The sequence below is a fragment of the Oncorhynchus clarkii genome, chromosome 11 (assembly GCF_045791955.1).
Source record: "Oncorhynchus clarkii lewisi isolate Uvic-CL-2024 chromosome 11, UVic_Ocla_1.0, whole genome shotgun sequence".
NCBI classification, from domain to species: domain Eukaryota; kingdom Metazoa; phylum Chordata; class Actinopteri; order Salmoniformes; family Salmonidae; genus Oncorhynchus; species Oncorhynchus clarkii.
This window is the reverse complement of record NC_092157.1, coordinates 19,604,834-19,629,923: the sequence shown is the minus strand read 5'-3', so window position 1 is coordinate 19,629,923 and position 25,090 is coordinate 19,604,834. Positions and strand designations below refer to the sequence as shown.

The following is a 25,090-nucleotide window of genomic DNA, read 5'->3' as shown; positions in this document are numbered from 1 at the left end:
GGGGGAGAGAAGAGAGGGAGAAGGGAGAAAGGGTCAAAAACACTACTGACTGAAAGTAAGACACATCTGTAAACTCATAATACACTTGCCATCACACACACACTCCCACATCACTACCTGGCAGATGATGTAGGAGACTGTGTCTCCAGCTTTAACTCTTCGTCCGCTCTGAGAGTTGATCCACAGAGCCACGTGAACATGAGGAAGAGACTTCTTGTCTGGGTAGTCCTGGGGGTCCTTAGTCAGGGCCTGGGAGAAGTGAGGGGAGATGAGGGAGAGAAAAAGAGGGAGAGAGCAAGGGAGGGGTGATGAGGGAGAAAAAGCAGGAGAGAGCGAGGGTGGGGTGATGAGGGAGAAAAAGAGAGAGGGAAGAGATGAGGAGAAAAAGAGGGAGAGGATACAGTGGGCATTGATACAGACTCACACTGTAGACACGCATATCAACGCAAAGAATGTTGAAAAAACACACACCTTGTGTATCTCATACTGGTTGAGCGGAATAGTTCCGTTAGCGACCTTCTCTCCCAAATCCACAAGGTGACGCTGGATGTTCTCCACGATGACATCACGGTTCTGGTCCGACAGGATTTGACCAATCACATAGCTGAGAAAGAGGTGGAGGAGGAAGATGGGTAGAATCAGATCATTGATTAACATTGCCACGACTCAGGGGAATCAGCCAGAGCAAGGTTTGAACCAGCCAACCCTGCAGCAACAACAAACACACTACCTTCTGTGCCAAAATGGTTGAGACATCTTGGCATTATACAAGAGGAAGAAGGGGATGAGTGGAAGTACAGTATATAGCGTTCTCAAGTTGACGAGTCCACCTACTTGCCACACTCCTTGGCGAGGTCACACCAGTCCCTTCTTACGATGTCCAGCCCCTTGAGTTCCTGCTTGGTGCTGTAGCGGCCATCCCCCAGCGGCTCCACCACCAGGGCGGCGTACTTCTTCTTCTTCAGCAGCAGCAGAGACTTGAACACCCCGTCGATGTCAATCTCCAGGAGCTTGTAGAGCTTGTTCACCTCAGCTTTCACCTGGGGAAGACACATGCAATGTCAATCTCTCTTTATCCATCTGGCATTCTGTTCTCTCTATTCCACTTTCCAAGCCTTTATTTCACCATCAACCCACAAAATATAACTGTTGGAGTTTGATTACGATGGAATCTCTTTCTCTAGACCCCTCTATTTCTCCCTCCCTCCTTCCTTTCCTTACCTTGTTTCCTAGTTTGTAGACCTCCTCCAGACTGGAGCTGTTGGTGTTGATCATGATGGAGTCTGTGTCGCCATAGATCACTTCCAGATTCATCTGACACACACAGGAAGTCAGAGGTGAGGAGTGGGGTCTAAAGTAGTACTGCGTTCGAAATGATACGGAAATTCCCTATTTAGTGCAAGTCTTTTAACCAGAGCCCTGGGCCCTGGCTAAAAGAAGTGCACTATAAAAAAATAGGATAAAAATAGGGCGACATTTTGTGCGCACCACCTAGCTCTTGGTCATCAGTAAGGATATTGTTACATTGTTCTTTCTAACATGGCCATGTAGTGACTACTGGTGAGGTATTACATTGATCAGTTAGGTTTAGAGTACAACAAGTACTCACCTTCTGAACCATGTCTTTGGTGTGCATCAGGATCTAAGGGAAACACAGTATAGAACATCATGAATACAAAAGCACTCAAATAGCATAATGAACTGTCAAGTAGGGCTGTTGCAGTGACTGCATTCCTGCCAAACTGGCAGTCATGAGTCATGTTGAGTCACGGTAACCTCCTCTTATGCACTCTGTACATGCGTTGGTAGTACTCACTAACGACCATCAGGTCCTAATGGTCTGGGACTCAGGGCTCTACTGTCCCTCCATCAGGTCCTAATGCCCTGGTACTCAGGGCTCTACTGTCCCTCCATCAGGTCCTAATGCCCTGGTACTCAGTGCTCTACTGTCCCTCCTTCAGGTCCTAATGGCCTGGTACTCTATTTTCTCTCTAACCACTCTGACATCAATGCAAATGTAATGGAAAATCACAAACATTTATCAAGATAGTCTCATGCTCTTAAAACTGACCATTACATTTTTTTTTAACCTCACTGATGATAAATGTGAAGAAAAAAGTTCAACAATAGGTTGAAACTCAGTAGAAAACATAGTTGTTTTGGATGTTGTTTCAAAGGCAAACAACACTAATGGACACCACTTTAAGGTGATTCATTCAAAGCATTTAAGACGTTGCATGTAGAACACCCATACGCACATTAGAGCTTATGCACATGCCCATTTGAGCTCAAGCATAAAAAAAATCATTAAAAAAATATATTTAAATAATGATTGTACCTAGCCTAATATCCTACCGCATATGTCCAGTCTATACTCTAAAATAAAACAATTATAGTAATCACCCTTGAGTGTGGACTGTATTATTATGCATACTGGATGGACTGGTTACCTTATGCTGCGCTCCAAACTTTCTATGCACGAGTCTGGGAGAGAACGCATAGGGCCTAGGCAATGATGTTGGTTCACTGATTGTGTAGAGTGGCTTACAGAGTTAGTCTACTATTATAGTGAATTTGTATTGTATACACTGTGTGTGTTTGTGTGTGTGTAAATATACTTTATTATTTTTCCCCCCCACTGTCTGGACTGTGGCCCATCTAATGATTTCAATGTCAGAAAAATCCGCTGTTTTTGCATCTTTGTGTATGCGTGTGTGCACGCGCGCACGCGTAAATCCTTGGTGATTTGCTATTAAATGGAGGATAATTGGCTAATAGGGCCATTAGTCTCGCTGCAACGGGCCTTCAAACCCACACACACACACACAGCGAGCCTAATGACTCTTAATGGCCTCAATAGCCAACAGAGTGAGTGACGGACCAGAGAGTGGGAATGAAAAAACAGATGAAGCGAGAGAACGAATGGAGCTGTGCTCAAATGGGGACAGGCAAAGAGAAAAAGAGAAGAAACACAGTGAAACCAAGAGTGAAGTGTCTGTTCAAATGCATCACGGAAAGGTGTAAGAGAAGAATGGACAGAACAAGGAAAAGAGAGAGCCTGAGGGATAGATGGACAGACATTAAGGCACCTGTGCCTGTGTCCTCTGTAGCAGATGGATCCTAACAGGTGGGGGTTAAGTGTGTGTGTACAGTGCAAGGATCAGGGATGCTAATCTGAGGGTGGGGTAAGAGTGACTGGGTGCAGTTTGACCTGACACCAGCAACATATCCCTTCACACACCCCCCAGGGTTTCTGTTAGCCGGTAGTAGCCAACTTTTTGCCGATAAAAAAACCCAAAAGGCGATAAATAAAATCTCCGCTGGGCAATTGTCCTGGAGAAGAAATCGCATCACAAAATAATGCTATTTATCCTATTCATTAATGAAAATACCAGGCAATGTAAATACATGCTTATCAATCTATGGGTTAATTTGCATGAATTTGTGGAATTAAATTGGAGCATGCGCATACAGCCTAGTTTCAGCTTAAAATCTGTCAGACAGCACATGAGATGCAGCTACAGCTTGCTGCTGGAGTGAAATGTGTTCTATAAGCCCAATCATATCGTCGAGGAACAATTGTGAATTAAATCTTGTTAAAAACAGTTTTGATTGCCACGATTTAAAAAAAGCTACCATTTATATTTTTTCTCAACTGGTAATCGAAGCACACTTCCCATTCAAGTGCATATAATGGTAGGCAGGCTTCAGAGTGTCACATACCACTTCGCAATGAGCTGGAGGCAGTACGCATTTCAAAAACATACTTAATGGCTTGAAACATGAACGTTTTAGTACATTATGAGGCATGTTGACCTTGCTTCAAAGTAGCCTAGCCAAAATACGACCAAACGCGGAGGCAATTATTTTATAAAGATTTCCATATGCCAATGAAACCAGTAGCTTCTCTCTTATGTTCCATTTGTTTTCAAATTAGCTTTCATTGTCATGTAGCCAAATGCACAATCCTAGTCATATTAGCAACCCATGCTACTTGTTGCATCTGTAGATCTCCCCTCTTTCTACATTCCTAACAAATATTTTCATCTCAGTCTCATGAAACCGCTCAGGTGAGGAGCGCTTTTGACAATGGTGTCATCCGCCTAATAGCATTATGGAATGAACATTCACGAGTAGCCGACTACCTTGTGCGTATAGCTGCACTTAAAACGTTAATAAATTGTTTATCAGCATTTGAAGCTAAACATTCATATATGTTGCATCAGCCTCTTTGCTGTTTTTTAATTGTTTTTATGTAGCCTACGCTTACTAGTTGTATGAATTTGGGCTCTATCGTCCCACAACTGTTCTCGAATTTGTTTGGAATAGGCTATTTCTTTCTCGCAAAGAATGACAAGCTGACCAATAGAATAGGTTCACTTTTCTATTACAGGGAATAAAAGATTGAGAGAGTAGTGATTTTGCTGTTTGTTACTCGTCTTGCTGGTTGAGGAAAAGTAAATGGACAGTTATTCTAACATTCAAATTCGCATCGGATTTCAGTAATGAGCACACATGCAGTTGCTTCCTCAAGATGCATGTTCTGTTAAGATGAATTATCATAATCTGTCATTCTGAGCACCGTGGGTGGACGCCCTAAATCAGGCACCCAATGCATATGGGTCTGGTAAGTTTCTCAAATGTCCAGTAAATTAAAATGCTGCAGGTCAAATGTCAGGTGCCACATTTTCTTATCTGAAACGCTGACACACACACAACCCTCCGCAGGGACAAGGACAGGGCTATTTGAGACCGACAGCGCGGGGAGAGGAGAGGTTACAAGTGGTTTCCCCTCCCTGAAATTAGAGTGGGACTTAAGCTTTATGGGCTGCTACATACCTCCAATACAGGATGGAGGGAGATGTGAGGAGAAGGGAGGGAGGAGGGGAAGTTTGAGTAATTACAGCACAGCCTCGTCCATTAGAGACTACCACCAAGGTCATCCTACATCACATGCACGCACAGGCACATGGACGCGCAAACACACATGCCTAAGAATGTAATATTGTGCCTAAAAATGTCAAAACAGGGAAGAAAGAGATGGAAGGAAAGAAAGTAGTGTTAGGAAAGAAAGCAGCTGAGATTAAAGAGGTGGAGCGAGGGAGAGGAGGTGAGGTAGTGTTCATATAATTGATGCGTGGTCTGGACGTATTTAGACAGTTTTCCATCTACTGTCAGTGACCACAGGGTGGACCACTCAAGGAGCCACATTTAGATTGTGTGTCATTGGCCTTCACACAACACCCCAATGTCAAAGTGGAATTATGTTTTTACAAATGTTTAACAATTCATTAAAAATGAAAAGCTGAAATGCCTCGAGTCAATAAGTATTCAATCACTTTGCTATGCCAAGCCTAAATAAGAGCAGAAGTAAAAATCTGCTTAACAAGTCACATGAGTTGCATGGACTGTGTGCAATAACAGTGTTTAACATGATTTTGAATGACTGCCTCATCTCTGTACCCCACACATACAGATAATTGTACGGTCCCTCAGTCGAGCAGTGAAATTCAAACACAGATTCAACCACATAAACCAGGGAGGTATTCCAAAGCCTTGCAAAGGGCACCTACTGGTAGATGGGTAAAAATGTAAAAAGCAGGCTTTGAAAATAACTTTGAGCATGGTGAAGCTATTAATTACACAAACAACAACATTGTAGTTACTCCACAATACTAACCTAAATGACAGCGTGAAAAGAAGGATGCCTGTACAGAATAAAACAATTAACAGAACAGGTCTCCTATTTAGAATAAGGCACTAAAGTAAAACTGCAAAAAATGCAGCTAAGAAATTTGCTTTATGTCCTGAATACAAAAAGTGTTATGTTCGGGGCAAATCCAACAGAACATATCACTGAGAAAAACTCTTCATATTTTCAAGCATGGTGAAGGCCGCATCATGTTATGGGTATGCTCGTCATCGGCAACGACTAGGAAGTTTTGTATGATAAAAAGAAAATGACTAGAGCTAAGCACAGGCAAAATCCTAGAGGAAAAACAGACACTGGGAGACAAATTTACCTTTCAGCAGGACAATGCCCTAAAACACAAGTCCAAATATACACGGTAGCTGCTTACCAAAACAATGAATGTTCCCGAGTGGCCTAGTTACAGTTTTCACTTAAAATCAGCTTGAAAATCTCTAGCAATACTTTAAAATGGCTGTCTACCAATGATCTCAAAAGAGATTGAATTTTTTTTTTAAAGTGCAAATATTATAAAATCTAGGTGTGCAAAGCTCTTAGACTTATGCAGAAAGACTCACACCTGTAATCCGTGCCAAAGGTGATTCTAACATGTATTGACTAAGGGGTGTTGAATACTTATGTAAATGAGAAATTTCTGCATCTCATTTTTAATACATTGGCAAAAAACATGTTGAGACTTTTTCATTATGAGGTATTGGGGCGGCAGGTAGCATGGTGGTTAGAACGTTGGACTAGTAACCGAAAGGTTGCAAGATCGAATCCCTGAGCTGACAAGGTAAAAATCTGTCATTCTGCCCCTGAACAAGGCCCTAGACCACTGTGCCATCTGGGAGGCTGACTTAACTGATTTGCCTAGTTAAATAAAAAAGGTACAAATCATATTTTTTATATATATATAAATAAATAAATAAAGAGAGAGAGACAGAGAGACTGTCCCCGACTAAAACAAATCTTGGTCGACCGAGAGTCGTCCTGTTCTTTCGACCAATCCATTGGTCTAAATGTTTAAACTTATTTTTCCATATATAGGGTATCTGTCTATGTGTCTGAATAAAAGCAACTACATATGCACTGACCTTGTCTGATGCTTTAAGCATAGCCTACTGTTTGATTAAATAATTAAGACACACAAATTACTCAAGAAAGAGCCCAATGGTCAACACTATGTTAAAAGAAATGACAGTGAGAGCTGCAAAAAAGGCACCACAGCATAGCAAGTGTTTATTGCAACATTTCAGCAATTTAGTTTCTTACTTGTTTCTAACTGAAAAGTTATGTTATCCAAATCCATCATTTGCTTAAATCCCTCGACCCTCCCTCGACCCTTGCTCTCTTTACGTGAAACATGCAAGCATCAATAAATTGGTTATAACAAACTCTGAACACAGTAACGCATGACACCAAAATGCATGCAGAAAGACACGAAAAAGACACTCAAAACGGGCGATTGTTTACTGGTTGCTCAGGAGGGAAAGGGGAAGTCAGATATGTGGAAGACTTGATTTAGTTGTGGAAAAATTATGGATATAGGAGCAAGCATTGCGTGAGTATTGTGTGTGCCAAACAGTTGCTGCTCAATAACAATATTTTTTTCCTGCTCATTTAGAACAGTTTAAACAATAAAAAAAATAAGTGCACAAAAGTCTGTACTAACGAAAAAAACAAATATATAAACCAAGGCCCTTCCCCCAAGATTGCTCAGGTTCTGTTTTTTTCAGCAGCAGACTAATACCTACTATACAAGGCTACTAATGATAACGAGATTACTTGATCATAATATTAATTGTTATAATAACAATAAGGAGATCAAGAAAATGGAGGATAAAAGAGTGAAAGCGGTGTGCATATTATGTGTGACAAACAGATGCAATGGCAGAATGTCAGATAAAGCAATTTCAGCTGTTTTTAATCTTTGCTATGCTGTAATAAAGGCTTTAAAAAAAGATTTAATTAGAACAAACTGGTGTTGCTTATAATTTATTTACTGTATACACTGTTCCAAACAGGCTGAAAAATAATATTGTAAACTATGAAATAAGTTCATGTAGTAACCAAAAAAAGTGTTAAAGAAATCAAAATATTTGTTATATTTGAGATTATTCAAAAGTAGCCAGCCTTTGCCTTGACAGTTTTGCACACTATTGGCATTCTCTCAACCAGCTTCACCTGGAATGCTTTTCCAACAGTCTTGAAGGAGTACCCACATATGCTGAGCACTTGTTGGCTGCTTTCCCTTCAATCCGCTGTCCAATCATTCCAAACCATCTCAATTTGGTTGAGGTCGGGGGATTGTGGAGACCTGGTCATCTGATGCAGCACTCCATCACTCTCCTTCTTGGTCAAATAGCCCGGAGGTGTGTTGGTCATTGTCCAATTGAAAAAAATAATATTGTCCAACTAAGCACAAACCAGATGGGATGGCGTATATCTGCAGAATGCTGTGGTAGCCATGCGGGTTGTGTACCATTAATACTAAATCAATCACAGAGTGTCACCAGCAAAGTACCCCCACACCTCCTCCTCCATGCTTCACGGTGGGAACCACACATGCAGAGATCATCCGTTCACCTACTCTGCGTCTCCCAAAGACACGGCGGTTAGAGCCAAAAATCTCACGTCCATTGCTCACGTTTCTTGGCCCAAGCAAGTATCTTCTTCCTATTGGTGTCCTTTAGTAGTGGCTTCTTTGCAGCAATTCTACCATGAAGGCCTGATTCATGCAGTCTCCTCTGAACAGTTGATGTATCTGTTACTTGAACTCTGTGAAGCATTTAACTGGGCTGTAATCTGAGGTGCAGTTAATTGCTTATTTCTAAGGCTGGTAACTTTAATTAATTTATCCTCTGCAGCAGAGGTAACTCTGGGTCTTTCTTTCCTGTGGTGGTCCTCATGAGAGCCAGTTTCATCATAGCACTTGATGGTTTTTGCGACGGCAGTTGAAGAAACTTTCCAAGTTATTGAAATTTTCCATATTGACTGACCTTCATGTCTTAAAGTAACGGACTGTCATTTCTCTTTGCTTATTTGAGTTGTTCTTGTCATAACATGGACTAACTTCTGTATACCACCCCTACCTTGTCACAACACAACTGATTGACTCAAACGTATTAAGGAAAGAATTTCACAAGTTAACTTTTAACAAGGCACACCTGTTAATTGAAATGCATTCCAGGAAATTCCCTCATGAAGCTGGTTGAGAGAATGCCAAGAGTGTGCAAAGCTGTCATCAAGGCGAAGGCTGGGTGTTTACTCGTCTTTGCTGCCTCTGCCGCATTTTTCTCAATCCCAATACGCTGGTCAACTTTGCGCTTAAGCACATAGCAACATAGGGAAAGGCGCAATTCTATGGCGCACTGAAGTTTGTTTCAGAACCGCGGACAGTGACCGTATCAAACGCAGGAGAAAGCGTTATAAAATAATATTAGATTTATTAGTGTTGCACCACATACAATTTCAGTATCACATGTCTTAGTATGACCGATTAATCCACTGAGACAGGCTCGAATCAGACAGGTGTCTTGTGCACCATGAAAGATAAAAAATAATGAGACTGCTCGACTAAAGAAATCTCGGTCGACCAACAGCCTATCGACCAGTCGACTAAATAGGGTCAGCCGTAGAGTAGATGGGTGAGATTTTGTATATATTAAATCCATATTGAATTCAGGGTGTAACAAAATGTGAAATAAGTGAAGGGGTATGAATACTTTCTGAAGGCACCATAGTCCACACACACACACACAACTAAACAAAGCCACTCATGTTACAGATAAACAACTAGTTGTGGTGCCACAGGGACAGATGAATTATGGTAGTTTAGTTTTGTGAAGATCTACTATAGCCAGTTACATACACTCAATCTTCTCTTTCCCTTGTTTTCCTCACCCTTTCTCTCTTCTTTATATATCTATTTTCATTGTGTCTTCTCCTAAACTGCAGTATCCATTGCTCTCTAACACTCTAGACTCCCTCTCTCACCTCCCTTCTCCACTTCACTCTACCTCTCCCCCATCCGTTCCCCTTCCCCTCCTGTCAGTGTATAATTAGTCTGGTCAGTAAATTAGCGGCTGGCTGACGGGCCCTCCTGCGGTGCCAGGGGCAGGATCACAGACTTGAGACCTCTGGGTAACAGAATGACGTCCACAGGCGTCAAGCTGAGTTTTACAGGTCATCACTGAACGGGAGGTCAGAGTTCAAACTGTCACACAAGATGATACAGATACACCCAGGGAAAGACTTGAGATGTTCAGACTGTGAAAAAGGTATATGTCCTAAACAGATGGGGAGAATGTGGTAAGGTAGAGATGGAGGAGGTGGCAGGGGAAGGAGAGAGAAGACGTGGCAAAAATAAGGAAAGACAATTAATGCAAAGGGAGGGAAGAAAGGAATGCAATGAAAGGAGGAGAAAATGTATGAAAGGTAGGATAGGAAGTAACAGATGGATAAAGCCTACGCCCTAATTGATCAACAGTCAAGGCACTGGCAGTCAAAATATGCATGTCCCCTTAACACATTTCCTCACGCAAGACACCAAAAAGATATTTGCTCGGTGAAAGGGAATTCTGCACCCTCTACCCCAACACACACACAGCCCGCCCAGATCAGAGGAGGTATGTTAAGCCCTGTCAAAGAGCGGACACACACACTCCTGTCAAAGAGCGGACACACACACAGACTTTCACACACTACATGAGTGACACACACCTGTCCTAGTGGATTCCTTGGCAGTGCGGTTATGTGTAATCTCAGGAGGGTACATCTGTTGTAAAACTAGGTCCGATTTAATACAACCACCTCACCTCAAATGTTATTTGTCACATGCTTCGTAAAAAACAGGTTGTAGACGAACAGTGAAATGCTTACTTACGAGCAGACAGAAAGAAAAAAGAGAAATAGAAAAGTAAAACACGTAATAATGAATACACAATGAATAATGATAACTTGGCAATATATCAGTACCGAGTCGATGTGCAGGGGTTTGAGGTAATTGACGCAGATATGTACATATAACTAGGAATAAAGTGGCATAATAAACAGTATCAGCAGCGTATGTGATGAGTCTAAAAAGTTTGTACAAAAATAATCAATGCCGACAGTTAAATAGTTAACCAAATAGCTACCCAGTCTTATGGATTGGGGGTAGAAGCTGTTCAGGGTCCTGTTGGTTCCAGACTTGGTGCACCGGTACTGCTTGCCGTGCGGCAGCAGAAAGAACCTTTTATGATTTGGGTAGCTGGAGTCTGGAAAACTTGTAGGTCCTTTCTCTGACACCGCCTAGTAGAGGTCCTGGACGGCAGGGAGCTCAGCCCCAGTGATGTAGTGGGCCGTGCGCACTACCATCTGTAGCGCCTTGTGGTCGGATGCCAAGCAATTGCCATACCATGCAGTGATGCAGCCAGTCAAGATGCTCTCAATGGTGCATCTGTAGAACTTTGAGGATCCGTGGGCCCATGGCAAATCTTTTCAGCCTCCTGAGGGTGTAGGCGTTGTCGTGCCCTCTTCACAGCTGTGTTGTTGTGTGTGGAACATTATATCTCTTTAGCGATGTGGACACCGAAGAACTTGAAGCTCTCGACCCGCTCCACTACAGCCCCTTCGATATGAATGGGGGTGTGCTCTGCCCTCCTTCTCCTGTATTCCGCAATCAGCTCCTTGTCTTGCTGACGTTGAGGGAGGTTGTGGTACCGGCACAACAATGCCAGGTGTCTGATCCCCTCCCTATAGGCTTTCTCATCGTCATCAGTGAGCAGGACTACCACCGCTGTGTCGTCAGCAATATGAACCTGTTTAAAGGTCTTACTCATATTGGCTACAGAGAATGTGATCACACAGCCGCCGGAACAAGTGGTGCTCCTCTGCGTGGTTCAGTGTTGCCTGCCTCGAAGCAAGCATAGAAAGCATTTAGCTCGTCTGGTAGGCTTACGTAACTGGCCAGCTTGCGGCTGGGTTTCACTTTTCAAACTAACACGGAGTACAAGCCCCGACACATCTGACAAGCATCAGAGACTGTGTAGTAGGATTTGATCTTAGTCCTGTATTGAAGCTAGAGGTCGACCGATTATAATTTTTCGATACCGATACCGATTATTGGAGGACCAAAAAAAAAAGCCGATACCGATTAATCTGACAATTTTTATTTATTTGTAATAATGACAATTACAACAATACTGAATTAACACTCATTTTAACTTAATATAATACATCAATAAAAATCTATTTAGCCTCAAATAAATAAACATGTTCCATTTGGTTTAAATAATGCAAAAACAAAGTCTTGGAGAAGTAAAAGTGCAATATGTGCCATGTAAAAAAGCTAACGTTTGAGTTCCTTGCTCAGAACATGAACATATGAAAGTTGGTGGTTCCTTTTAACATGAGACTTCAATATTCCAAGGTAAGAGGTTTTAGGTTGTAGTTAATATAGTATTTATAGGACTATTTCTCTCTATACCATTTGTATTTCAGATACCTTTGACTATTGGATGTTCTTATAGGCATTTTAGTATTGCCAGTGTAACAGTATAGCTTCCGTCCCTCTCCTCGACCCTACCTGGGCTCAAACCAGGAACATCGACAACAGCCCCACTCGAAGCAGCATTACCCATCGCTCCACAAAAGCCACGGCCCTTGCAGAGCAAGGGGAATAACTACTCCAAGTCTCAGAGCGAATTACGTTTGAAACGCTATTAGCGCGCACCCCACTAACTAGCTAGCCATCCTTTCCTGTGGCGGTCCTCATGAGAGCCAGTTTCATCATAGCGCTTGATGGTTTTTGCGACTGCACTCCAAACTTTTAAAGTTCTTTAAATGTTCTGTATTGACTGACCTTCATGTCTTAAAGTAATGATGGACTGTCCTTTCTCTTTGCTTATTTGAGCTATTCTTGCCATAATATGGACAAATAGGGCCATCTTCTGTATTTACCCTTACCTTGTCACGACACAACTGATTGGCTCACTTTTTTGGTTACTACATGACTCCATGTGTAATTTCATAGTTTTAATGTCTTCACTACTATTCTACAATGTAGAAAATAGTAAAAATAAAGAAAAATAATTCTTGAATGAGTAGGCATTCTAAAACTTTTGATCGGTAATGTAGGTAAAACGGATTTCAGTTTTCCTCCATTAAAGTCCCCGGCCACTAGGAGTGCCGCTTCTGGATGAGCATTTGTTTGTTTGCTTACGGTCTTATACAGCTCGTTAAGTGCGATCTTAGTGCCAGCATCGGTTTGTCGTGGTAAATAGACAGATGCAAAATAATCTTTGTAAATAGTATGGTCTACAGTTTGAGGTAATCTAACACAGGAGAGCAGAACCTCGAGTCTTAATATTAGAAATTGCGCACCAGCAGTTTTAAACAAAGCGACAAACATCCCCCCCCATGAGCGTACCCAACAATGTTGTTCTTTTCTCTACACACACAGCTCTATGGTATTACATATACTGTCGTCATACAACAATGATCCCAATTATTACCTACAAAAATAACTTTACATTACAATCAGATACTGTGAGCTTAAAACTCTACTAAGAAAAATATGATTTACCTAACAAATTCCTCCCACCTGTTGTTATACAGTAATAACCATGGAAATATTTATGTTATGAAAAGCCCTATAGAAGTTTAGTACTTTATTTTCAGTCTGGACAACGAGATAAGTAGATACACTCACACCCATTGAAATATACACTACATGTCCAAAAGTATGTAAACACCTTCTTGTCGACCATCTTACTCCAAAATCATGGGCCTTAATTTGGAGTTGGTCCCGCCTTTGCTGTTATAACAGCCTCCATTGTTCTGGGAAAGCTTTCCACTATATTTCAGAACATATCATGGAAACCAAGGAGCCTAGCCCAAACCATGAAATACAGCCCCAGATCATTATTCCTCCTCCACCAAACTTTACAGTTTGAAATATGCATTGGGACAGGCAGCGTTCTCCTGGCATCCGCCAAACACTGATTTGTCTATTGGACTATCAGATGGTTAAGTGTGATTCATCACTCCAGAGAACGCGTTTCTACTGTTCCAGAGTCCAATGGCGGCGAGCTTTAAACCACTCCAGCCGATGCTTGGCATTGCGCATGATCATTTTAGGCTTGTGTGGGGCTGCTCAGCCATGGAAACAAATTTCATGAAGCTCCCGACAAACAGTTATTGTGCCAATGTTGCTTCTAGAGGCAGTTTGGAACTCGTTAGTGAGTGTTGCAAACGAGGACAGATGATTTTTATGCTCTATGCTTCAGCACTCGGCGGTCCCATTCTGTGAGCTTGTGTGACCTATCACTTTGCGGCTCAGCCGTTATTTCCACTTCACAATAAAAGCACTTACAGTTGACTGAGGCAGCATTAGTAGGGCAGAAATTTGACCAACTGACTTGTTGGAAAGGTGGCATCCTATGATGGTGCCAGTTTGAAAGTCACTGAGCCCCTCAGTACGGGCCATTCTACTGCCAATGTTTCTCTATGGAGATTGCATGGCTGTGTGCTGGATTTTACATAACTGTCAGCAACAGGTGTGGCTGAAATAGCCAAAACCACTAATTTGAAGGGGTGTTAACATGCTTTAAGATATATAGAATATTTACTGTATTTTTTTGCTGAGAAAACAGAAAACATACTTTTTGCCATAGTATACCTCTCCCAACATGAACTATTTGTTAAGTCCAGGCATATTACCAGCCAATCCCACTATTTAGGAAGATTGGGGATTGTGCAACAATATGGACTATAACACACACCCTGAGGGAGAGAGATGGGTTCAACTAGTGTATGGTGTACTAAGATACACATGTCCATTATTTATTCTTGGAAGTGGCTTCATTGATTGTAACAAATGTGAGTACAGGGGAAAAGGGGATAGCTATGAGCACAGGGAATAGTATTTACCCAGATCTCACACACACACACACACACACATAATTAATCCTGCCCACCCGCCCCTGGTACCCATAACGACTAGGGATGTATGTGACAATTACATAACAAATGTTTAAAACAGCCATTTATCGGTTTTCCATTAAAACTATATATATATATATATATATATATATATATATATATATATTTTTTAGATCCATGCAAATTCATAATGCTGCTGCCAGCAACGGTTTGCGTATCACGATGCATCCCTTCCAGATGGTTAAGCATTGCACCTGTACTACCATTTCTGTTAGAGGTCAACCGATTATGATTTTTCAACGCCGATACCGATGATTGGAGGAAGCGAATAGGTAGCGAGGGCCAGCCGACTAGAACATACAGGTCGCAGTGGTGGGTGGTATATGGGGCTTTGGTGACAAAACGGATGGCACTGTGATAGAATGCATCCAGTTTGCTGAGTAGAGTATTGGAGGCTATTTTGTAAATGACATCGAAGTCGAGGATTGGTAGGATAGTCAGTTTTACGAGGGTATGTTTGGCGGAGTGAGAAAAGGAGGCTTTGTTGCAAAATAGGAACTATTTGGGCATAGACCTGGAAAGTATGACAGAACTTTGCAGGCTAACCCCTCCCCCTTTGGCAGTTCGATCTTGACAGAAAATGTTGTAGTTGGGGATGAAAATGTCAGAATTTTTGGTGGCCATCCTAAGCCAGGATTCAGACACGGCTAGGACATCAGGGTTGGCGGAGTGTGCTAAAGCAGTGAATAAAACAAACTTAAGTAGGAGGCTTCTGATGTTAACATGCATGAAACCAAGGCTTTTTCGGTTACAGAAGTCAACAAATGAGAGTGCCTGGGGACACACAGGGCCTGGGTGAACCTCCAAATCACCCGAGGAACAGAGGAGGAGTAGGATGAGGGTATGGCTAAGGGCTATCAAAACTGGTCATCTAGTGCGTTGTTACATTGCACAACCTTCAATGTTACGTCATCCTTATGTAAAATTCGGACAAATTAATGACAGTGTTTGTTAGGAATAAACAGCCTTTCAACAATTCGCAACAGGCCAGGCGGCCCAAATTGCTGCATATACCCTGACTCTGCTTTTGCACTGAACGCAAGAGAAGTGACACAATTTTCCCTAGTTAATATTGCCTGCTAACATAAATTTATTTTAACTACATATGCAGGTTTAATACTTGTGTATTGATTTTAAGAAAGGCATTGATGTTTATGGTTAGGTACATTATTGCAACGATTGTGCTTTTTTCGTGAATGCGCTTTTGTTAAATCATCAAGTTGAAGTAGGCTGTGATTCGATGATAAATGAACAGGCACCGGATTGCTTATACGCAACGCAGAACAAGCTAGTTAACCTAGCTAGATGAAGTAAGCGCTAACATCTAATTAGGTTCACCTGGAAACACTGACCAACACTTTTTTTCCTACCCCGTCAATTTCCCCCTGGTTTATCCATTCGTTGTCATGTCAAAGAATATATTCAAGGTGCTGGCCACTATATTGCAACTACAGATTTAGAATAATCATTATATTTCCATGATTCCAACAGTTCAATTAACTAGGCCTATATTTTGTTGCACATATACTGCATGGCAGTGTGGAAATGATAATACAGTAAGCGTGCAGTAAATTTAGAAATTGATCAAAATGCTGAAAATAATTTTTGTTTGGAGTAGGATTAAACAGTATGAACGGAGAATGCCCCATTGAAATCACTTATTTGTGTTGCCACCCGTGTGTCATGAACTACTCAAAGCATATTTTAACTTCTATTTAAAAACATAAAATACCATCAACTACCGCCATACCATCAAAAAGTGATTAGATTTGTCTATAGCACCGAGCCATAGACCTACCCTGTTTGATTAGCCATCAGTCTGACAAACATACACTGAGTGTACAAAACATTAAGGGCACCTTCCTAATATTGAGTTTCGCACCCACCCTTTTGCCCTCAGAACAGCCTCAATTCATCAGGACATGGACTCTACAAGATGTCGAAAGCATTCCACAGGGATGCTGGCCTATGCTTTCCACAGTTGTGTCAAGATGGCTGGATGTCCTTTGGATGGTGGACCATTCTTGATACACATAGGAAATTGTTGAGTGTGAAAAACCCAGCAGCATTGCAGTTCTTGACAAACTGGTGTGGCTGGCACCTACTACCATACCACATTCAAAGGCAATGTCGTCTTGCCCATTCAGCCTCTGAATGGCACACAAACAATCTAGTTAGGTCTCAATTGTCTCAAGGCTTAAACATCCTCCCCATAATCTACACTGATTGAAGTGGGTTTAACAAGTGACATCAATAAGGGATCATAGACTGACCAGGTGAAAGCTATGTCATGGAAAGTGCAGGTGTCCTTAATCTTTTGTACACTGTGTATATGCACACAAACGAACAAAAACAATCTGGCAACTAAGACCTTTATAAAATCATTTTGATTGATGACTGATTGAATACAAGTGCTATATAGCTTTATGATGATACTGTATCTGTGTGTGTGTAATGTGATTTGATTGATTGGTTGATTGAAAGTGCTGTATAGCATCATGATTTAGTTTATTAGAATTCTCATTAAATGTTTCTCATGCAGCTGCTACTCTTCCTTGGGTACCACATGATTATACTGTGTGTGTGTGTGTGTAAAATGGGAGTGTTGTAACTATGACCATTTATTATGGAAACCCCTGAGGTGATTGTTAGAATAGTATGTGTATGGCTGAGGAAAAGAAAGTGAGGGAGGGAGAGTGTGTGTCAGTGAAAAAGAGAGATATTATTATCCTGACCACAATTTATTCCGTATATACCGGGGTATTTGGAAATAGCCACAGGAGGGGTTTTCAATACCGTTGAAACATTTTCTTTGAAGTTTTTCAAAACATTTGAATATTTGTATCTATTTTTTAGGTAAATATCTGCAGTCAACTTGTGCAATGCGTTAGGAGATGAAGCAGATCGCGTTCTTCATTTCACCAGTCACATTATATTACATTATGAAGCTCAAGTAGTTCACCAGAACAGTTGAGCCAGTCAGGTGTTTGTTTGTAAACGCGGGAGCAGGTAATTCCAGCTGTGTATTAAACGGGGGTCGCGTTTTATATTGAAAGTCTGTTTTCTTTCTTTCTTCAATCAAGTGATCAGGGAGATGGAACTATAGTTTTCCTTCACAGGAAATACATTAGTGCAACACATTCGGCAGTAAATAGCTTCATTTTCATCAGATGGACAGAAGTCCAACACGACTTGGCGACAATGAAAAAGCCAAGTATCTTTTTCAAAAACTATGCATGGCCACCATATTTTAATGTTTAGGCCTATCATAGAAAGAATGTAGTCAGCTACATTTCCTAATGTTTTGCTTCAAGTTGATCTTGCATTTTACCAGAGAAAAATAGGCTGTAGTGCTGTCTGCCTAATGGTGACGATAGAATGCCATTTCGTAATTCTCATCCGAGTTTAGAAGTGCAACTGAAGCACAAAATTATTCTGATGCCGAGCAGAAATTACAATAAAAATTTTAGATATGCGTTTACAAAACGCAGCAAGATATTTATGCGTTTTATGTTTTTCCCCTGCATAAAAAATGCAGAATTCTGTGTTAGCAAGTTAAACTTAGGGGTTGTGTTATCTAAGTAAGCGGCTGAATTGATAAGATGATGGGGCATCATATTGTGTTAGCTTTCTGCTGTGTTTGAGAAATCAAAGCCCCTTGGATTAGTTATTTGTACAGCTGCTATTTTGATTTCCTTGCATTTTTTCTCCTCTCAGTTCTTAGGCCTGTCTGCTCCTCCCCCCTATTCTCAGAGCAGAGCAGGCAGGCCTGTTGCCCTAGCGACTTCAGGACTCCACACAGACACAGCTGTAGATAAGCAGCTGTAGATAAGCAGCTAGAGAGCCAGTGCCGTTCTTTCTTCAGACAAGCATGCCTCAAAACTGTTCATTTGCACAAAGTCTCTCGTTCACATCTGCTTGTAAACGTCGAAACTCACCAAAAATGACATTTGATAGCTCCTATGTATAACTTTATGGGCAGGATTGCAGGTCTTTGCAATTTGTTTATTTTCGTTTGGCTCGTTAGCATATTTAATTAGCAGCCTACATGGAAATTCACCATTACTTGTGCTTATTTTGTTAGCATTCTGGTACTAGACGCCCAATGGGCTTTCTTGCGTTTTCTGGCGCCCCCTTGTGTAGTAAGCCGGTAATAACGTAATTCCAGGGGTGAGAGGACAGCATGACGATATGAAAATCTGGATATCGCCCAACCCTACAACAATGGAATAATATTTGTTCCTCTGATCCCCTCTGTTACTGTTCCTCTAGTTCAGTGAAAGCAAGGGAAGTGATGTGGAGAGTCAGGGCTCAGCAGCAGGCAGGGAGGAAGAGTTAAGATGATGGGAGGGATAGAGATGTGGAGAGGAAAGGAAGAGGAACATTGAGAGGGAGAGCACACCAGAGGGGAGTCTATAGTTCCAAGCATGTGCAAAGCTGTCAAGGCAAAGGGTGGCTACTTTGAAGAATCTCAAACAAAATATATTTTGATTTGATTAACACCTTTTTTGGTTACTACATGATTCCATATGTGTTATTTCATAGTTTTGTCTTCACTGTTATTCTACAATGTATAAAAAAGTTAAAATAAAGAAAAACCTTTGGACACACCTGCTCATTCAAACTTTTGACTGGTACTGTACGTTTTCACCTTTCCACAGAGGGGTCATATTAGTGTGTTGCCCAAACTGTTCGGACGCTACAGACAGAAGTTGGCAGATTGGCTGTGCCGAGTCCCAAAACGCTTGTGGGGGTCGTAGAGCAAAACAGATAACACCATTGTGTTCGTGAGAGTCTCTTTCCATAGAGGGGTCATACTAGTTTGCAGGCCAAACCGTTCGGACGCTACAGATGATTGTACGAGAAGACCGATTTTCTGGATGTCTCATGGTCTGACAAACACCGCTCTCGCTCTGCCACTTTTCACCGCAGATGCGGAAGTGCAACATCGGTGGATGCGTTGCATTGAGTAGCATCTAACACGAAAAAAAAACAGATGCATCTTGCTTAAACTGAGATTTTTATGGGGATTTCTTTGATTTCCGCAGGGGAGCAGACATCGACTCTTGGGGGTTAAAGAGGTTGTGCTCTTTAAATTTAAGTTCACTTGTAATTGTCATTTATTCATTGTTTTTGAGCTGTGTCTGATTGAAAATGTGTGAGAAATTGTACTTTATCTTGAAAATTCTCAGTAACCTACAGCAGCATTATAGAATTCTATTGGGGTCTAAAGGGTTACGAAGGCGACACTCCATCTTAACTCCTCAAATTTTACTGGATTGGTTGAACACTGCAGAAGACAACCTCCAACAGTTTTTTTTCTTTCATTCTCAAAAGGAACTAGTAGAGGAACTAGGTTCAGCTGTTTATTTTATGCCTGGCTACATAAATTAATCTATCGGCAATCAAAGCTGTATCTCGCAATGGAATGTTGTATCTGTCAATTTCTTGGCTTACAATGTCTCGCAACTTCAGTAAAGCAGGGCCCTTCAACATGCAACAGACTGAAGACTGAACACACACCCACGTTATTTGAGGGTGTGAATGCTAAGCATCACGTCTTGAGGAAACCTGGCACCATCCCTACGGTGTAGCATGGTGGTGGCAGCATCATGCTGTGGGAATGTTTTTCAGCGGCAGGGACTGGGAGACTAGTCAGGATGGAGGAAAAGATGAACAGAATAAATGAGAGAGATCCTTGATGAAAACCTGCTCCAGAATCCTCAGAACCTCAGGCTGGGGTGAAGGTTCACCTTCCAACAGGACAACGACCCTAAGCACACAGCCAAGAAAAAGCAGAAGTAGCTTCGAGTCTCTGAATGTCCATCAGTGGCCCAGCCAGAGCCCGGACTTGAACCCAATCACACATCTCTGGAGAGACATGAAAATAACTGTTCAGCAACGCCCCCCCATCCAACCTGACAGCGCTTGAGAGGATCTGCAGAGAATAATGGGAGAAACTCCAAATACAGGTGTGCCAAGCTTGTAGCATCATACCAAGAAGACTCTGTAATCGCTTCAAAAGGTGCTTTAACAAAGTACTGCGTAAAGGGTCTGAATACTTATGTAAATGTGATATTTCCTTTGTTTTGTTGCTCTGTCATTATGGGGTATTGAGTGTAGATTGATGAGGGAAAAAATACATTTAACCAGTTTTAGATTAAGGCTGTAACATAACAAAATATGGAAAAGTCAAGGGGCCTAAATACTTTCATCAAGGATCCTTCTCAAGGATCTCTGTAATTCGCTCCGTTCATCTTTCTCTCGATCTAGGAAGAGTCTTGGTGGTTCCAAACTTCATCCATTTAAAAACAATGGAAGCCACTGTGTTCTTGGGGACTTTCAATGCTGCAGAAATGTTTTGGTACCCTTCCCCAGATCTGTGCCTCGACACAATCCTGTCTCGGAGCTCTACGGGCAATTCCTCCAACCTCACGGCTTGGTTTTTGCTCTGACATGCACTGTCAACTGTGGGATTTTATATAGACAGATGTGTGCCTTTCCAAATCATGTCCAATCAATTGAATTTACCACAGGTGGACTCCAATCTAGTTGTAATAACATCTTAACGATGATCAATGGAAACAGGATGCACCTGACCTCAATTTCGAGTCTCATAGCAAAGGGTCTGAGAGACCAGAGACTCAATTACAACAAAGTGTTTTAGGTGTCCTCCGCAGTCCTGAAATATGTCCCTACCCTCACTATGCACACACACGGCAGGGTTTCCATTAGGAAAATGCAGCACCGGACATTTGACCAGCAGCATTTTAATTTAATGGACCAATATACATTGGGTGCATGATTGGGATGTCCACCCAGTGCTCAGAATGACAGAAATCACCTTTATATTATGGTTCTTTGTCTTAACAGAACATGCACCTGCATGCGTCCTTCTTACCAAATTCCAACGCACATCTTCAGAAGAAGCCAAGAAGACAAGCAACAAACAGCAAAATCACTAGCCTATGTCAATCTAAAATCCCCCATAGTAGAAAAGTTTAAGGTAAGTAAACATGTTAAGCCAACTTGCATCTGTTATTTAATGTTTCAACTAATTCATCTGGTTGTTATATTCATTATTTTATTTTATTATAAACCAATTCACATGTTTTATTATTAAGTTATTGACAATGTGTAAGTTCCCACTCGTGGCCAGTCTCAAAGCTGAAAAAAAACGTTGGCTTTGAGGCTACCCTCAGATAAACACTTGAAATATATATTTTTAGTAGGCTTTCAGATAAGTGATCATACTTTATCTACAATTGAGACTAATGTGCTGATATATGCACGATAGCCTATTTCATGAGCATTCATTCCCATTTCTTACCAATTGAATATATGGGTTTTTCATGCTAGCAGTTGTGCCTGCATGTCAGTCTCACTGTAGCAACATAACTTGATGAACGAACTACAAGGTATACTTCAAGTATTCACAGCTTACATTTTTGTTCTTATTATTCTTATTATGTTCTTATATTCTTATTTTGCAGTTAAATTAACCTTGCATTGTTATACAGTGCATTCGGAAAAGGTTTAGACCCCTTCCCTTCCTCATTTTGTTACGTTCCAGCCTTATTCTAAAATTGATTCAAATTTTTTCTTTCATCAATATACACACACACACAATACCCCATAATGACAAAGCGAAAACCGGTTTAGAAATGTTCGCAAATGTATTAAAAATTAAAAACAGAAATACCTTATTTAACTAAGAATTCAGACCAGAGATGTTTGAGGAGCAGGTGTCCACATTCTTTTGGTAATGTAGTGTAGATTCCATTTTTTGTAAATTTGACATTCATCTCAGGTGGGTTTAAAGGGTACAGTAGCCCAAAAAGCACTCCCTCTATACATAATGTAAATGACAATGAAGCATTATTGTTCAATATGCTCAATACTAACTTAGCACAATATTGTAGTTTATAAAGTATATTTATACCCCAAACCATTGGTTTCCAATATGTTATGAGTAGACTTTGCTATTCTGTCTTTCTCACTATAAATCACTTTTGTTCCAATTAAGGCCAGTATGATCCTATTACGCCTGGTTGGCATTGAAACACATGTGGATAGGTGTGTTGATATGCCTAATAATCAATGAACATGAGCAAAAATATATATACATTTTTTCAGATTTAAACTGATTAAAACACACAAAAACTAGTCATGCATATTGTGGATCTAGCTATGGTGCCTTTACCAAGATTAAAATAAATTATAAACATTTGTACCCTCTCAAAGACGTTTGGAGTGAACAAGTAGTCGTTGATGCAGAGAGAGAATAATTAGATCAGGGTTGAGGGATATCAGGGACAGAAGAACTACAAAGTGGTGGACAAAAATGCAAACAAATGGAGGGACAAGAAGATGACTATTGGGTGACCACTCATGCACTTTTTGGGTGGGGGCTTATTGATGTCTTTCATTCATCCATCCAGGTGATTCTGTTTTTTGGTCCACCACCAGTATCTTTTTAATACATAGAGAGATTTAAAACGATCTTCAGATAGGCTTTAGGGAGACAAGTAGATTAACAAGAATAGCAGTACAGCAAATGTAAATTAAATTTCAGATAATTCATTGAAAGTTGTGTGTGTGTGTGTGTGTGTTACAGTCATCTTTACATTGGTTCTTATCCAGAGGAACAGTATGGGTGCAGTGTTGAGTTCTAACTAGGGATGCAGGATATATCGGTGAACATATCGGAATCGGCCGATATTAGCTAAAAATGCCAACGTTGGTATTGGCCCGATGTCTAGTTTAACGCCGATGTGATAAACCGATGTCAAAGCTGACGTGCATACCAATATAACATAGGTGAATTACGTAATGACACCACATAAAATTTTGCGCTACACGTGCAACATAGCATTCCCATCCTAGCCCACAATGTCTGCTGTGTGGGTATTGGCGGGAACTGGATATTGTCGGGAACTGGAACACGAGGTTGTACACGTCGATGAGAATACAGACCATGGAAGAATTGGGACATTTTCAGCTTCCAGCGACATGGGGTCGTGCATTATCATGCTGAACCATGATGAATGGAACGACAATGGGTGTCTCGGTGCATTTAAATTGCCATCGATAAAATGCAACTGTGTTCGTTGTCTGTAGCTTATGCTTAGCCATACCATACAGTCACCATGGGGCATTCTGTTTACAACGTTAACATCAACAAACCGCTCACCCACACGATGCCATACAAGTGGTCTGCCGTTGTGAGGCCGGTTGGACGTACTGCTAAATTCTCTAAAGCGACCTTGGGAGGTGGCTTATGGTAGAGAAATGAACATTAAATTATTAGGCAACAGCTCTGGAGGACATTCCTGCAGTCTGCATGCCAACTGCACACTCCCTCAAAACTTGACATCTGTGGCATCGTGTTGTGACACAAAACTGCACATTTTAGAGTGGCCTTTTATTGTCCCCAGTTCCTTGAAATGCTACACCTGTCAGCAGGATGGATCATCTTGGCAAAGGAGAAATGCTCACTAACAGGGATGTAATAAGATAAAGCTTTTTGTGCATATGATACATTTCTGGGATCTTTGATTTCAGCTCATGACGCGCTGAAGCTTGCCGACCTTTGCCCATATGCACTTGAATAGCGAATGGGAAGAGCACTTCAATTAGCCTACCAGTTGAGAAATAAAAATAGAATAACTTTTTAAATCGTGGCCATAAAACTGTTAACACAGGATTGCATTTAGAATTGTTAGGCAACGATTGGGCTTATAAAAGCACGTTTCACTCCAGCAGCAACGAATGAGCGGATGTTTGTTAAGTTGTAGCAGCAGCTCTTGTGCCGTCTGAACGATTTTCGCTCATAGGCTCTGTATCTGCATGTATGTGATAAACATAACTAACGAAAAATATACACGTGTCAATTTAATTCTACTAAATTATTCAAATGATCCTACAGACTGATAAGCATGATCGGGTCAAATGTATTTCCATCAATGAATAGGCTAAAAAGCATTATTTTGCAATGGGATTTTTTTCCATCTTCTCCCGGTAAATTGTCCAGCGCCAGTTTCATTTATCGGATTTTATTTTATAAAAAAAAAAAATCGGCCAGCTACTACCGGCTAACGGAAACCCTGACACACACGGGTCAGAGTTCAAACTAAGTAGCGTTCCACAACCACCAACAGCTTCCATAGACTAAAGTGGTTAACATCACTCGATTAGCGCAAACGCGCACTCACACAACACCATGCGCCTGTTATCTCCTCACTACTACACCTTGTTACCCCCTTAAAACTAACCTATCCAAAATAACCATTGTGTCAAATGTGATTGTACATTACATCTGTGTATGCCCTCCTCTACCCCTGGCTCCCACACAAAGGAACCAAAAATAACACATTGGGGACATCTGTGCCGGACCCTGAGCCGTATAACCCT

At 41.2% G+C, this 25,090-nt stretch overlaps 1 protein-coding gene across 1 annotated transcript in view; it reads right to left on the bottom strand.

The window, feature by feature from the left end:
- LOC139420331 (polymerase (DNA directed), alpha 1) overlaps window positions 1-25,090 on the bottom strand; it is a 95,470-nt gene that overhangs the window by 44,302 nt on the left and 26,078 nt on the right. Inside the window, exons 27-31 of the mRNA XM_071170315.1 lie at window positions 1,610-1,642; window positions 1,222-1,314; window positions 835-1,040; window positions 472-604; window positions 118-249 (exon numbers count right to left, since the gene is read on the bottom strand). Of these exons, the coding sequence (XP_071026416.1) occupies window positions 118-249; window positions 472-604; window positions 835-1,040; window positions 1,222-1,314; window positions 1,610-1,642 (597 nt within the window). The remainder of the gene's footprint in view (window positions 1-117; window positions 250-471; window positions 605-834; window positions 1,041-1,221; window positions 1,315-1,609; window positions 1,643-25,090) is intronic.